At 51.8% G+C, this 16,407-nt stretch overlaps 1 protein-coding gene across 2 annotated transcripts in view; it reads left to right on the top strand.

Moving 5' to 3' along the window:
- The window catches only part of PDCD6IP (programmed cell death 6 interacting protein), a 450,822-nt gene that overhangs the window by 173,848 nt on the left and 260,567 nt on the right, over positions 1-16,407 (top strand). For both annotated transcript variants that reach the window (XM_085607570.1, XM_085607569.1), the window contains exon 9: positions 8,292-8,415. In XM_085607570.1, coding sequence (XP_085463696.1) covers positions 8,292-8,415 — 124 coding nt within the window. The remainder of the gene's footprint in view (positions 1-8,291; positions 8,416-16,407) is intronic.

Genomic DNA, 16,407 nt, shown 5'->3' with positions numbered 1-16,407 from the left:
CGCCCTTATTTCGTCCAATTCAAAAGGGGCGCCAAGGATCTCCCTTTGATTGTCGCTCAGCCACCCCAGCGCAACGTTTTCTAAGTAAGCATTAAGATAGAGATCACTGTCTCTCTGCGTTTTGTATAGTGAGGTGTAATGTGAAGTAAACGTGCGTAGTATATCCTCATTATTCCTGTATATGACATCTCCCAGACCTGCAATCTCCAAGACGGTATTTGCTAAACGTATTTTGTCTGCTAACACCTTCCCGGGGCGTTTCCCCTCTCCATATTTCCGTGCGATTCAGTGCTTGCCCCTATATTTCATTTATCTGTCTGTGGTGTCAGTGTATTCAGTGATTTTATCTCTAAGTTCTTGGTTCCCTTGTCTATCCGTACTGGTACTGAGACGTGACTCTAATTGTTTGATCTCTCGTTCTAACTTTTTCAGGGACCTCTGTATGTCTCGCAGGACGCCCGAGCTTTTGGACATGCAGAACCCCCTAATTCTAACCTTGAAGGCCTCCCACACTGTCTCTAAGCTGTCCACAGATCCCTTATTTCTCTGTAAGAATTCCTGTATTTCTTGTCCCAGTTCCTCGTGATACACCGGGTCTGTCAGTGTTAGTGGCTGGAGCCGCCAGGTCCTTCGTGGGGCGTCATATCCAGGGGGGTTAAATGAAAGGCATACTGGAGCATGGTCTGAATACGTTCTGGCTTGATGCTTGGCCGTGGCAATCAGAGGGCCTAGGCCTAGTCTAACAAGGGTGTAATCTAGACGGGCCGAGGATGCGTACTGAGTTGCGTGGTGTGTGCCTTCAGCTGTGTGTGGGTTGAGGTATCTCCAAGCATCTATTACACCATTAGCTTCCATTATGTTGCGCAACGCTTTGTATGAGCCAGTGTAGTGTTGCGGGCGGAGTTATATCGGTCCATTGTGGGGTCTAATGCGACATTTAAATCCCTCCCCCCCCCCCCCCCCCCCCCCCCCCACCCTCCCCAAGATGAGATGCGTGGTACCTATCTCTAATATTTTCCCCCATAGGGTAGTGAAAAATTTGGGTGAGTCTATATTGGGGCCATAACTGTTATCTGGAGTTGGCCTCCAGGCGGGCAGGTGTGTCCAGGAGTTTAGGTCCATCGCTCCGACTTAACACCTTAAGTGCATAGCTCATGCCATGATGGGGTTACCAGTATTCTGTGAGTTCTTCTGCATTCTCAGAGGCGACCCGTCCCAAATTTCAAGATTATTTTACTCCGTTTCTGTTGATTCAGTTTTCGGGGATGAGCTGGGTGAACCTTTGGAGTTATTGTAGCATCGAAGGCGCTTTAAAAACTCATCCACTTGCTGTGGTTTGGTGAAAAACATTTGCTTCCCTTGAGTGACTCTCAGGCGCGCCGGGTATAGCAGGGCGTAGTCGATTTGAGCATCTCGCAGTTTCTTTTTAACAGGTACAAATTTGCGCCGTTCCTCCTGCACCGTTGCTGTAAAGTCCGGGTATATGGTAAATTGGTTGCCTTCAAAATTCAGTTGCCGCTTTTCCCTAGCCACCCTGAGGGCGGTGTCCCTGTCGCGATAATTTAGCATCCGAGCGATGATAGGACGGGGCGTGTTGCCTGGGGGGTCTAGGCCCCAATGATCGGTGCGCTCTTTCGACTAGAAATTGAGTCGAGAAGGAGTCGTAACCAATGGTGTCCCTTAAAAGACGTTCCACATACTTCTCCATTTTCCCAGTATTGGTGCTTTCCGGTATTCCAATCACGCGTATATTTCTGCGACTGCGCGCCTCCAAATCTTCATTCTTAGCTGCGATGACTTTCAGCAGTTTGTCCGTAACTGTCACTTTCGTCTGGAGTTGAGAGGTTGTGTCTTCGTTGTCCGATATGCGATGCTCTGTCTCTTTTATACGGTCTTCATGGCCGTCTAGTTTGTGCACTATGGCGTCCATGCGGCTTGACATAGTATCCATTTTGTCAGCAATGGCATCCAGACCTTGTTGCACTTCTATTAGTAAGGCTCTCATGTCTTCTTCTGGCGCAAGGGCTAATCCCGATGCTAGTGCTTCGGTGTTTGCCGTGGATTCTTCCGGTTGTATGCGCCCTCCCTTTCTAGCCTCAAACATAAGACTCTGCTATTTTGGGTCTGCCTTTCCCATGGTTGTTCATTAGACAGCCCGATGGATCTGGCCTGGTGCCGTATAGTGCTGTGTGCTTGGTCCGTTGTCACTCTGCGCAGCCACCTGCTTTTGCCATCTGTTGTTGTTGTTGCAAGCGTCGTATGGGCACCCGTGTCTCTTGCAAGGTATTAGTAATTAATCCCCTTTCAATATGCCAGTACTTCAATCAAAGGAGGTGACGGGGTATTAAAACATTTTAGTTGACTCGGATGTGTGTCCCAGGCGCTGTACAACTTGTACCCCTCTTTCCTCAACTCGTAGTGGCCTCTGCAGGGCGGCCAACTAGGGCGTGCTGTGACTCACTGACTGCTCTTTTCCCCCGCAGGTAAGATCAATTCAGCCTCCCAACTGGTCACAAAGCTGGTGTCAGCTTCCCCTCAGCAAAACAATCCTGGCAGTGGTGCTTGTAGGGCGCCTCGCTATGGATGGGATCAGAGGCCGGTATCACCCTCAATATGCGAGGAGGGGGCGGGCCCCAGACGCTTCACTCTGGAGGCCTACCTTATTTACTTCACCTCAGTTAGTCAGCAACGTTCCCCGGACGGCAGCAGCAGCAATCACAGGAGTTTTCAGCGCTACAGTCAGGCGCAGGGTAATGTCTGGGAGCCTCCGCTTCTTTTTCACCAGCACAGACATAGTTCAATAATGGCGTCAGTGGTTATGCGGCCCCCCTCGGTACCTGGTATGTCGGAGTCTGCCCCAGTATCACGGCGCGCTCAGGCAACTCCTCCGCAAGTCCCCTCAGCCTCGGTTAGGCAGCGTCGCAATGCGGAAACGTAATAGTCGTGAAGTTGCACACGCTATGTAAGGCTGCCCGGGGGGGGGGGGGGTTGCGCAGCGGCCCGTCCCTTTGAGGGCGGCCGCCTTAGTGCCACAGGAAGGCACAGGGGTGGGAGGTCGAGTCCCTGGGCTAGTCCGGGGGAGACCCCAACAGATAGCTGTTTCCGGCGAGGGCGGGGAGGAGACAGGGGTACATACAATTATGACCGTGAGTTCAGAAAGAAGATGGCCATTTGCCCAGAGATGGAATGGGACCAGAAAGAGGTATAGCTGTGGATGGACCACATGGGGTCTCGGAGTTCTCAGAACCCTGCCTCTCTTCCCAAAGGGTCAGGAGGGGGGGGCGGCCAGCCAGGGAATTCCCAGCCTACTTCTAAGCACGCTAGGCAGTCCTTTCGGGGGGGGCGCAGGGGAGGTGGCAGGGGAGGGGGGCCCTAGCGTGTTTCGCCTGGGACTTGCAATCTGTTCAATGCCGGCGCTTGCTCTTGGGGGGTCAAGTGCCGTTTCCAGCACTCATGCAGCAAGTGCGGGGGGCGTCACCCCGCTTCCTCTTGCCAAGCCAAAACAGACAAGAAGCCTGCTGACTCCTTCAAACCGTCTTCTTGAGTCGCCTCCGCACCCTCACCTAGCGGCGGCCTCTCCCCCCCCCCCCCCTTCCCTCACACCTCTTCAGTCGCCTGTACACCTGCGCCCCAGGCCAGCAAGGGTCCTTCCCCTGTCAGCCTTGACCGCATGCTCGATCTACTCAGACTGTACCCCCTCACCTCTGACAGTGCTGTCCTGCTAGAAGGTTTCTCAGTGGGCTTCACCATACCATATGTAGGTCCCCTGTCCGGTCGCGATGCGGAGAACCTCCGGTCTGCCAGGGTCCTTCCACAGGTCTTAAAAGAAAAAGTTCAGAAGGAATTGAGGCTGGGACGGGTGGCGGGCCCTTTCAGGGAGCCCCCGTTAGATAACTTTGTAGTCTCCCCCCTCGGCTTGGTCCCTAAAAAAGAACCAGGGTCCTTCAGACTGATCCACCACCTGTCTTATCCAGAGGGGGGCTCAGTAAACCACGGCCTTCAGGAGGGCTCATGCTCTGTGTCTTATTGTACATTGGATGTCGCTCTTGATCTGGTAAGGAGGGCTGGCAAAGGAGCATGGTTAGCGAAGGCCGACATTGAGTCGGCCTTTCGTCTACTACCAGTGCACCCAACACCTGCTGGGTTTCAAGGTTGACGGCATGTACTACTTTGACAAGTGAATGCCCATGGGGTGCGCGGTTTCCTGTGCCTTCTTCGAGGCCTTCAGCTCCTTCCTTCAATGGGCCTTCCAACACACCTACGGCGTTTCTGGGGTTTCCCATTATTTAGATGATTTCTTATTCATCGGGAGGGATGGCACTCAGGATTGCAGGGCAGCCCTCGCAGATTTCCAGGTTCTTATGCATCACCTTGGCGTCCCTTTAGCTCCTAAGAAAACGGAGGGTCCGGCTCAGGTTCTCTCTTTCCTAGGTATTGAGTTGGACACAGTGGCGGGGGAGGCCAGGCTGCCAGCTGACAAGGTGCGGGACCTGAGAGAACAGATTAGCCAAGTGGTAGGGAAGGAGAAGGTTTCCTTGGCAGCCATTCAGAGCCTCCTGGGGAAGCTAAACTTTGCTGCCAGAGTCATCCCCGCGGGCAGGGCCTTTGCGAGAAGGATAGCTAGAGCTACGGCCTCTGTGAGTAGGAAGCACCACATGGTTAAATTGAACAAGGGGATGCGTGAAGATCTTATGATGTGGGCAGACTTCCTAGTCAACTTCAATGGGACAGTCATCTGGCGCGACCCCTGGGCTAGCAACCGAGAGCTTGCCCTCTTTTCTGACGCGTCTGGCCGGGAAGGGTTCGGAGTGATTTTGGACAAGGAGTGGTGTGCAGAGAGGTGGCGTAACGCCTGGCACAAGAAAAAGGTCACGTCCAAGATCACAGTCCTTGAACTCTTCCCAATTGTGGTAGCATTTCATCTCTGGCCCAGGGTCCTGTCCGCAAAACAAGTGCTTTTCTGGTCAGACAATCTAGCGGTGGTGCAGGCCATCAACTCCCAGTCTGCCAGCTGCCCCCTGGTCCTGTGTCTACTGCGAGAGCTTGTCAGGGCCTGCCTATTCAACAACGTAGAGTGCAGGGCCAGGCACATTCAAGGGATTTCTAATGTTGCCGCTGACTCTTTGTCTCGATTTCAGTGGCACCGCTTCCGGGAGGCCTGGCCGAGCGCACGTCAAGAGGGGACTCCTTTCCCGCCACACTTGTGGCGGCTGCTGAAGTGGAACCACGGATGAGGGAACTGGGAGAACGGTCCTTAGCCCCCAGAACTGCGAAGCGCTACGGGAGCTGTGTCACTCTTTTCTGTGCAATTACAGGGGGCTGGGGGGAGGATCAGGTGGCCCTGGAGCTTAGAGTCCAACAATTCCTTCTGTGGGCCAGAGAGGAGGGCAAAACGCATTCCTGGATAGCGGGTCACCTCGCTGCCATCAGCCACCACGCCAAACTGAGGGGACAGTCCGATCCCACCAAGGCTTTTGTCATCAAAGCAGCCTTGCGAGGGTGGGCCAAGTTGGTTCCGCGCTCCCCTGATCCCAGGTCCCCCATCAGATTCTCAATATTGCAGGGGATGCTGGATTGTATGGGCAGGGCCACCCACTCAGGGTACGAAGCTACACTGTTCTCGGCCTGTTTTTCCCTAGCCTTCTTTGGTGCCTTCAGGATTGGGGAACTGGTGGCTCGCTCTAAATCTGACTCCTCTGGGGTGGCCTTGAACGTAAAAGACGTAGAACTGGAGCCGGGTTGCCTGAAAATTGTCATGAGACAGTCCAAAACTGACCAGCTAGGGCGAGGGAGGTTATTTGTGCTACACAGCCTGGGGGATGAGAGATATTGCCCGGTAGCATGGGTCAGAACTTACCTGCCCCTTCGCCCGCGGGGGGCGGGTTACCTGCTGGTGCATCCGGATGGCCTCCCGGTCACTAGATTCCAAGTGGACCACATCCTAAAGGCCTGCCTAAGGCTGTCTGGCCATGAGGTTAGGGACACAAAATTCAGCAGCCATTCGTTCCGCATAGGTGCGGCCACCACAGCGTTCCTGGCAGGTCTGCCCGCAGAAGGTATCATGAAGGTGGGGCGCTGGAAATCGCATTGCTTCAAGCGATACATTCGGCCCTAGGAGTGGCCGCGGGGGGCTGTGGGACAAATTGGTTAGACTGCCTCTTCGGGACCTACAATCTTGTCAGGCCCCCCCCCTTTCTCTTGCTCCTGATTGACGTATACCTTGACTGTAGATGTGCTGATGTTTTGCTGATGTTTTTCCGTTTAATAAACATATACTCAAAACCAATTTTCTCTATATTAGGAATGAAGGTGTGGGTAATTGGTCACTCAATTATTGCAAGACTGGCACAATGGGCGGAGGCAAGAGAGTGGCAGAATGGCTTTGCCGCCACAGACATCACGTGGTTGGGTTTCCCAGGCTTGCGCTGGTGCGAACTGTTACGGAAAGTGAAGCAGAGACTCCGGGAAGGGTGGCTCCCGCCCAACCTCTTGGTGGTTCACCTGGGGGGCAATGACCTCACATCACTAGGAAGGAGAGCTTTGCTCCAAGCCCTGAGGGATACTTTCTGCAAGTTGAGCGTGTTGTTGGGGCCGTGTGAACTGTGGTGGTCTGAGATGACACCACGCGCTATTTGGCATGGAGCTCGCTCAGGCGACGCCATCGAGGTGTCTAGAAGAAAAGTTAACAGCGCCATGCGCAAGTTCACTGAGCAAAGAGGCTTTGGCTTCATCAGGCATGGCCTTCTGCACGCCAAATCAACGGGATGCCTGAAGGGCGATGGGGTTCACCTCTCGGATCTAGGCATGGAGTTGTTTTTACTGGATCTGGGGGAAGCACTGGCAGCTGCGGATTGAGAATAATAGGGGACTTTGGTGGGGGGCCCTGGTAGTGACGGTGGCCACTCCCAAGGCTGTGGAGGAGTTACAGGGCGATCCAGGGTCTGCACATACCAAGGGGTACAGCATGCAGCAGCACCGCGGGGTGCTAAGCCAGGATACCCAGGGATGTTTTAGCGTGTCCCCTGGAAGAACGACGGCGCCCCGTTAACCGAAAGGCGGTTGTGGGTCTGAACAACCGGGGGCTGCCATGTATGCTCCGCCCACCCATCACGGGGGGGCGTGTGAAGCAAGTGGACTGGTGGTCCACGGATGGGAGGGGTGGACCCTCCCAATATTTGGTATACACCAGTTGGCGTTGTCATGGTGACTCTAGGTTTATCAGACGGGCAGGCGGCATAGGGCTGGCCTGCCCTGGGATCGCCCGTAAGATAACCCACCTTGTTTGCATATTGGTTATGCTAATAAACCTGCAGCAATATTTCTCCACTTACATTACAGTGTCGTTTGTTTTATTTATGTACTTATGTGCTTTGTGATAACTGTTGCCGATATTGGCACTATGTTGTCCCACACTGGTTTCCGCCCGTAGGGCATCGCACTACGTGGGCGCCACAGGCTCCCGTAGCGCGTGCAGCCCAGTCCCCATTCCAGGAGGTGGGACTGTAGCTGCAGCGCTCGCCAGCCCCTGCAAATCCATCGTCCAGGGACAGCCTACCGGCACCAAACTCGCGCCAGGCAGTGACCAGTACACCGGCTTCTAGTCGCTGTGATTTGGATACTTCTGAGATCGTCTGGGCAGGATATTAGGATGAATAAAATTTCCGGGCTGCGGGAGCCACACTACAGTGCGGCCGGTCATACTGCTTGTGCGCCACCTAGCGCCCCTCAGGGCTGCAGTGTATGTGCGAAGAGTACCAGGCTTCCTGCTGCTGTGGGATGCAGATGGGTGCCGACGGGCTTGCCTGTGGCGCCACAAGTAGCAGCCATGCAGGTGGATTGACTATAGAGTTTTAAAGTGAATTCTCAGGTAACTTGGAAGCCTTTCCAACTCTCCTCTTGCCTTGAGATATGGTCAGAAGTTCGTAGACTGATAACAGGTCTTACTGCCATGTTCTTATTCAACTCTAGTTTGACCTAGAGTTTGGCACACATCGTTAGATAACCGGGGTAATCTAACCACAAGGTGACATTTGGTCCAGGCACCAGACCTCATTTGGAGCTTTTCCATATTTGCGGTCTGTATGTGTGGCTAGAAAAAACTGGGGATAATTTTTCCTTTCCATATGTACTGCATTTCAATACCTTTCACCTAGAAATGGGGCATGCTGTTTTGTCAAATCCAGTCACCTTTTTTCCATAATAACATGTTTGATAAGTTTATCACTTTGCATGGAAATTGTGGCTATTTTCTTTACTCTCATACATGGTGATGGCGTCTTGTTTTACCTTAGATCTATTTGAGAAGATGGTACCTCTTGCTGTGCAACAATCTATGAGCCTCTACAATCAAAGGAAGGCAGATTTGATCAATAGATCAATAGGCCAAATGAGAGAAGCCACCAATTTAGCAAATGGGTAAGCACTGTGAATTGTTTTTTTCAGTTCTCACTTTCATATATCTGACCTGTGTACATGTAAAAGGAACAGGAGAAAACATTACTTGTCAACTGAGGTGTTCAGCTGACGTTAATCTTGTTATGCATTAGTGAGAGGCATGTCAAGCCAATATGAGAAATAGTATGGTATTTACGACAGGCATGCATACACTTTTTGCCACCCTTGGTCAGCCTTAATGCATTTGTTTGAGAAAGCAGTCCTATAAGATGTGATTTCCAAAGCGACAAATGAAAAACATGAAGAAAAGTGTAAGTAAAATTTATATCGCCAATGTTTCAACAAAAAAAAATCTATATATATTTTATTGAATTGTAAAAGCAACTACCTAGATCTCCAATGTTGAAGGTAATAATACCTTTAAATCCCAAATGTCCGGTTGCTTAGGCTTAGTGAAGCACATACTTTGGCTCCTTGTTCAAATCTCATCCATCCTTCTCACCTAGTGGGTAATGCTGCTTTTCCAGATGGACTGTAAAAATGTTCCAAGGGAGCCAATCCCCTTGCTGCATCCCTTCATACCAGCAGAGTCTGCACCCCATAAAATATTTGCCTTCAACTACCACCTCATTTTTTTTTTTTTTTTTTTTAAAACCTTTATTTCTTTAAGAGTCTGGACACAGCTATTCAGCCGACAACCCGGAGGTTCGGCAGCTTCGGTAGAGAAGGACAGAGAAGCGCCCACATTGCATTAAAGGAGCAGTGAAAAGATTCCATTTTTAAATAAACGCAAACACACAACACACCCCAGCAAGGCAAGAACACTGAATGCCCATGGTGATAGCCCCCCAGGGGAGGCCGGACCCCAATCATCTAACAGTCACAGTACTGTGATAAGAGGAAGAAGGGGGACAGCAGAGGCCCAAGAAGTCAATTAACCATCACATCTTATATTCTGAGCTGGAAAGAATGTCAAGAAGAAAGCTGTTCCTCGGGGGGATCCAAATCAGGGGCAAGACATATTCCCCCCTGTATTGATTCCACCGCCCCCAGATGGCGTGCCACTTCCGAGGGCGGCCTCTAGCGCAATATACTGTCTTTTCCCTGAGCATACTCCAGTCCATATTTTCTTTCCACGCGGTCAATGTGGGGGGCCCCACGGAGCCCCACAATCGCGCGATATCTCTCTTAGCGACCATGTTACCCAGAGTCACCCATTGGGTCTGTGCCTCATCGTGACCAGTGGGCCCCCAGACATTCAGGAGACAACACCGCGCTTCCGGCTGCATAGCAATGCCCGTCACCTCCCCCATCACTGCATGGACTCTCCTCCAGAATTCCGTGATGACACCACATTCCCAAATGATATGCAGGAAAGTACCCACCATACCACATTCCCTCCTACATAGGCCTTCCTCAGAGAATCCCATATGAACCAGCCTTGGCCCCGTCACATACACTCGATGCAGTATTTTGAGCTGCACCAGCCTCAGACGCGACGGGATCGCAACCTCCTTGGGAGAGGAAACAGCAGACTGCCAATCCTCGTCATCCAACTCGAGTCCATCCCTAGTCCACTGGTCCCGCAGCCCCAGAAGCGCATCCGCCCGGACGTTTATCAATTTCTTGTAGATGAGCGAGATCGTGCTCTCAGGCATATGGCCATCAAGGATCCGGTCCTCCAAAGGAGAGGACTCAGGCACCTTCTCACCCTCCACGAGCACTGACCGGAGGGCATGACGCACCTGAACATAGCGGAAAAACTCGGATGTCCCCAGCTCATACTCCTTCTGCAACTCTTCAAAGGACTTCACCCTCCCCTTAATCAGCACATCTCCGACCCTGGAGATGCCGATCAAGTCCCATTTATCAAAACCTTTTGTATGCCAAAGCCTACCCAATCTTTCAGATTCAAACAGCGGGGTAGCAAGGGTGAGCCTATCCTTCCAGCCCAGCGAGTCAGTTGCCATCTTCCACACACGCACCGCCACCCCAGTGGGCCCCGTGAGGGACGAGTCCAGGGACCGTGAGTACAACGCCCTGTGATAGTTACCACCACGCAGCAACCACCTGTCCATGGCATAACCAGGGCTGAGGACAGGGCCATAGAGACCATGATTAATCGCGCTCAGCTGGGTGGCCCAATAGTAGCGTCGGATGTCTGGAAGCGCAATACCCCCATCATACCATGGAAGCGTCAACTTAGCAATTGCTATTCGCGGCCGCCCATCCCACAACAACGTTCGTTGGAGGCTTTCGACCTCCCGAAAGTAGTTGGCCGGTACCCAATCTAGAGTATTCTGCAATGCGTAGAGGAACCGGGGAAGAGACATCATTTTGAACAAGGCAGCGCGCCCAACGAGGGAGAGCGGCAGCCTCCGCCAGCCCTCTACATCCCGCCGCAGGCGCGCCAGGGGGGGGAGCAGGTTCCTACCACCTCATTTCTTATTGATAACGAACGGGTGGTACACATATAGGCAGATGGCGCCTCTAAAGAAAATCCACAAGCTATTAAGCTCTGTGCCTTATATATTTTAGTATCCAATTTTATTGGCATTTTGTAAAACAGATTAACCAAAATAACATTTGTATCACTGTGACATGTAAAACATTTCTTTACAAATCCAGATATTATCCCCCCCATCAAGTTGGCGTAAAAAGATAAAAGGGCCCGCCCTTCGCGCTATGAGTGATCAGTCGAATGGACCTGTCCATTTGCCCCATATTCGTTCATGTTTGTTCACACACCCTCTTGCCTCATAAACCGCTTTTTCTTGGACAGCACACCAGTCAACTCCCCTACGCCACTTTGAAACAGAGGGAGATTTTGAGTCTTTCCAAGCCATTGCAATATCTCTTTTAGCAATCAACATGGCTGTTCCTAGAAACAGTTTATCGGCTCAGGACCCGTCCATCCCCTCCATCACCCCCAGAAGAAGAGAAAGAGGATTAAGTGGAACCTCCCTCCAGTATGCAACTCAATTCAGATGTGATTGACGCCCAGTATTTAGATATGACTGCGCAGGACCAGACCATATGGAAGAAGTCAGCTGGTTCGCCTTCACAGCGTGGACATTGTGGGGCTGGGAGAAGTCTAGCTTTGTTCAGTCGCGCCGGTGTAAGATATGCACAGTGAAGATAGTATATCTGTATGAAGCGAAGTCTGGCAGATATAGTGAGTGTTCTGGGGGCCATCAGAGCGTCTCTCCAGTCTTTATCTTCCAGAGGGCCCACCCATCTTTGCCATCGGGTTCTAAGAGTGTCTAGTGTGGATGGGGTATTGTTTATCAGGGATCGGTATATTTGGGATATTCCTCCCTTATCCCTAGGTCTCCCATGCGATTCTTGGCCTCCAGCGGGCTCAATTTGGGGAATGTCTCCTGGTTAGGAATGTGCGTGGCTAGGGCGTGACGCAATTGGAGATACTTAAAGAACTGTGTAAAGTTTAAGGTGTATGCATGTTATAAGTCCTGAAAGGAGGACAAGTGTTTTCCCTTCCAGACGTCTCCCAGGTAGGTGATGCCTATTAGGTCCCACGTTTGAAAACCCGTCAGGGTCCCCACTTCTCGTAGCCAAGTGCCGTGCCATAATAGAGTGTGTAGTGTGAGTCTGTTGGCCCAGACGATGTGCCGCAATGCAGATTACCGTGCTAGGAGAGCCGCACGGGTGACTACTGGCAGGGCCAGAGGGATTGGGGCTCCGTACAGCGTACATTAGGCCTGAGAGAACCCAAGGCATCCCAGTTCGAGACGATATGTTGGGTCCGACCACCCCCGTTAAACCAATCATAGATTATCAGGAGGCGAGTGGCGAGATAGTATAAAAAGGGATTAGTCATTCCCATTCCTCCCTCATGTGGTTCATTGGCAATTGGTGAGAGCCAGACGCGCTCTTGAGCCCCCCCCAAAGGAAGCTGGTAATCACTCCATCTAGATCACGAAACCAGCTGCGAGGGAGATGGATCGGGAGATTTTAGAGGACATATAAGAGACGGGGGAAAACCATAATTTTGAAGAGGGCAACTCTCCGGAGAGGGAGTTTTTGCCATCAACGTAAGTAGTCTTTTGTGCGTCGGAGAAGTGGACCGACATTAAGGGACCAGGTCAACTCCGGGAGAAGCGCACCCAGATACCAAGGTATTTAAAGGATAATCTTCGTATGGGCATGGTTGTCTGCCAGTCAAAACATTCTCTGGAGGCATGAAGGGGCACCACCATGGACTTAATTGGATTAAGGCGTAAACCAGACGCTCGCCTGAAGGAATGGATGATCTGCAGGCATCTCTACCCGGAGCAGGCCGGATCAGCGAGGTACATGAGGACATCATCAGAGACCAAGGCGATTTGGTCCTCATGAGATTCCTGCCAGCCCTGCACCTGGTCATCCGTCCAAATGCGACAGGCCAGTGGTTCAGTCGCGAGGGCGAAGAGGAGAGGGGAGAGCGGACATCCCTTTCGGGTCCCCCTTGCGATCAGGAAGACCTCGGATAACGCCCCATTTATAAGGACCCTGGCTGATGAGTTATAGTCAAGAACTCCTACCATTTTTCGATAATGGGGGCCAAAGCCTGCCCACTCTAGCACGTCTCGCATGTAGGGCCAGTCAACTGTATCAAAGGCCTTCTCAAAGTTAAGTAAAACTAAGGCCAGGTATGGTGTAAGGAGGTCGCGGTAGGCAAGGGCCACGTGCAGGCGTCAAAGGCATGACTGGTGCTACAGTGTGGCATGAAGCCACATTGGTCAGGGTTTATGAGGGTGTGGAGCACTATTTTCAGCCGGGTGGCCAGAATCGTTGCATATATTTTGACTTCGGTATTAATGAGGGCGATATTGTGCGCAGGAAAATGGGGGAGGGTATGTCTTGGGCATGACCACAGTGGTGGCTGTGTCTGTAATGGAGAAGAACGACCCGTCCTCTGTAGCTTCTTGAAATAGGGCATGGAGTCGTGGCATCAGAGTTTCACGGAACGCCACGTAATAATCCACAGGGAGTCCATCTGGTCAAGGGGTCTTGTGAGTGGCAAGCATCGAGATTGCTTAGCTCACTTCCTCAATTGTGATAGGCTCATCCATGGTTTTCTGCTCTATTTCCTAAAGACTTAGGAGAGGGATATTTTGCAAGAAGGCGGAACTATCATATGGTGTCTGTGTGGGATCCGCTGAGTACAGTGTCTTGTAATAATTTCCGAAGGCCTGTGCAATTGTTGCAGGTGCATGGGAGGTTTGTCCCTGTGCGTCTCGAATTTCGGGGACTATTCGATTGGCCATGGGATGAGTAGCAAGCCAATGGAGTAACTTGCCATTTTTGTCAGCCCATCCGTAAACTCTGGCTACTGAGGATCTCCAAATCATCTTGGTTGACTCGATGGAGATACTCTTGATTTCTACCTGCACTAATTGTAATTGTTGGCGTTCTGCTTCCCCCCCTCAGTCGTTGCAGCTGCCATTTCCATATGGAGCGCCCTAGCTTCAAGTTGAGCGAGCTGGTGGTTGCGGGTTTGACGCCTGCGCTTAAGCAATCCTTTAGCGTACCCCCAAATTGTGTCTTTGCCCGCCTCCCAAAGTGTACCCTGATGCTGCACTGTGCCTTTGTTAGTATGAAAGTAACTATTGAGCTCCTCCCCAAAGCTCTCTTTATATTCTTGGTCCTGGAGGAACCAAGCATTTAATCGCCATATGGGCCTGAGAGCCTTCGTCCTCTTGTAAAAGGAGCGGTGAGTGGTCGGAAACTCCGCGTGCCAGGATCTGGATTTCAGAGACGGTGCGGCAGGCTGGAGCTGGCATGTACAGGAGGTCTGTATGGGAATGGTTTTATTGCGCCACAGAGGTGTGTGTATACGGTCGTGTTTTAGGGTGCCAGGTGTGCCAGACATCAGAGACCCAGTGTAGCGGTCCAATCCCCAAGATGCCTGGCCCCCAACTTTCTATGAGAGGATATGGGACCCGTAGCATCCTCTGTGGGCTCCAGGACAGCATTAAAATCAACCCCAATTATCGTCAGGCCCTGAGGAAGAGCGGATATTCTTTTCAGTGTAGCTTGAAGCGTGGGCCCTACATTTGCTGAAGGAGCATATATTGATACTAGATTAATGGTGGAGTCTCCTAGGGTACCAGAGAGAGCTGTGAATCAGCCTAAAGGGTTGTTAAACACTTGGGTCACTATGAAGGGAAGGGACCGATGTAAGAGGATTGCTGTACCCTGAGCATCTCTGGAGAACCCAGAATGCCATACCCTGTCAAATCCCTGACATGCCAGGAAAGGGCAGCGGTTCCCAACTAGGTGTGTCTCTTGAGTAATAAGACATCTGGGTCATTCCTTTGAGCATACTTTTAAAATCTCAGTTCTTTTAATTTTTTCTAAGAGGCCATTCACATTCCATGACAGTATTTTCATGATCTTGCTCCCATTAATCGGCCCTGACATTGTGGTACAGTGGCAATGTTTGGGACCGACAATTTGGAGGTCTCTGATGGGTCAGGTAATTGTGCTCTGAAGGAAGCTGTATGTACTCAGACACTATTTGGGCTGCTTGAGGGAAGATCTTGCGTGTGGTGCACAGTGTTACCGTGGATCAAACCAACCTGTCAATGTCTGGAAAAACATTCCCAGTAGAAAACCCCAACCAACCCCCCACTTCCCCAAATGAAGTATCTGTCGCCCAATCAACAAAGGCTTAGAGTGTAAACAAGTTAATCAGGGGTCGTGATCAATAACTGCATGTTGAGCCTTTCTGAGCTCAAGGATACTTTTTCCTCTTGTACGGACTTCTGGAATAGTAGTACTTAAATTCATATGTGGGGGCTGTGGGAAGGATCAGTGTCATCTGATCAGGGTCTGGGAGAGCCCCTAGGACTTGTCTCATCTGGCTGGACAAGGTCATTTGCTGTCTTTCTTTTTTCCGGTGATTCATCTCTGTCCTGGATAGAGCCTCCGGGCGATACGGACTTCGCTCCCCGTGTCTTCTACGGGATCACGCACGTCACCCACGGGGAGTCGCAGGATCTTTCCCAGGTGGTCCTATCCAGGGGATTGCTGCTAGTGCATTTTTCTGTAGGCGGAGTGGGCACTCCTCAGTAGCCCAGGTCCAAGCGGCCTCTGGTGTGTCAAAGAAATAGGATTTGTTTTGAAATAACACTTTGAGGCGGGCTGGGAAGAGGAGTCTGTAGGACAGGTTTAGGGCCCTCAACTTTTGTTTAACCTGTTCGTAGGATCTTCTATGGGCCTGCACTTCGTTTGTGTAATCAGGGAAGATCATGATTTTGGATCCCTTATAGTTGAGTTCTGGTCAAGAGCGGGCTTCCTGCAGGTTGGCATTGCAGTCTCTGAAGTTAAGAATCCTCACGATTATTGGTTGGTGCGGTGCCCCCGGCGGAGGTCGAGGGGTGAGGGATCGGTGGGCTCTCTCAATCAATCAATCAAAGCATTTATATAGCGCACTACTCACCCAGAGGGTCTCAAGGCGCTGGGGGAGGGGGGTCCGCTACTGCTCGAACAGCCAGGTCTTGAGTTGCTTCCTGAAGGCGAGGTGGTCCTGGGTCAGGCGGAGGTGGGTCAGGAGGGAGTTCCATGTCTTGGCGGCGAGGTAGGAGAAGGACCGTCCCCCTGTGGTGGTTCTTCGGATGCGGGGGACGGCGGCGAGGGCGTGGCCGGTCGATCGAAGCTGGCGTTTGGGAGCGTAGAAGTTGAGGCGGCTGTTGAGGTATCCTGGGCCTTGGTTGTGTAGGGCTTTGTGTGCGTGGGTGAGGAGACGGAAGGTGATTCTCTTGTTGACCGGGAGCCAGTGCAGGTCTCTCAGGTGTCCGGAGATGTGGCTGCGACGGGGGATGTCCAGGATGAGTCGTGCTGAGGCGTTCTGGATTCGCTGGAGTCTCTTCTGGAGTTTGGCGGTGGTTCCGGCGTAGAGGGAGTTGCCGTAGTCCAGACGGCTGGTGACGAGGGCCTGGGTGACCGTCTTCCTGGTCTCGGTGGGGATCCACCGGAAGATCTTACGTAGCATGCGCAGGATGTTGAAGC

This window comes from Triturus cristatus, chromosome 5_2 (genome assembly GCF_964204655.1).
Source record: "Triturus cristatus chromosome 5_2, aTriCri1.1, whole genome shotgun sequence".
Classification (NCBI taxonomy): Eukaryota; Metazoa; Chordata; class Amphibia; order Caudata; family Salamandridae; genus Triturus; species Triturus cristatus.
Note: the sequence above shows the minus strand (reverse complement) of the source record. Positions and strands in the feature narration are given on the sequence as shown.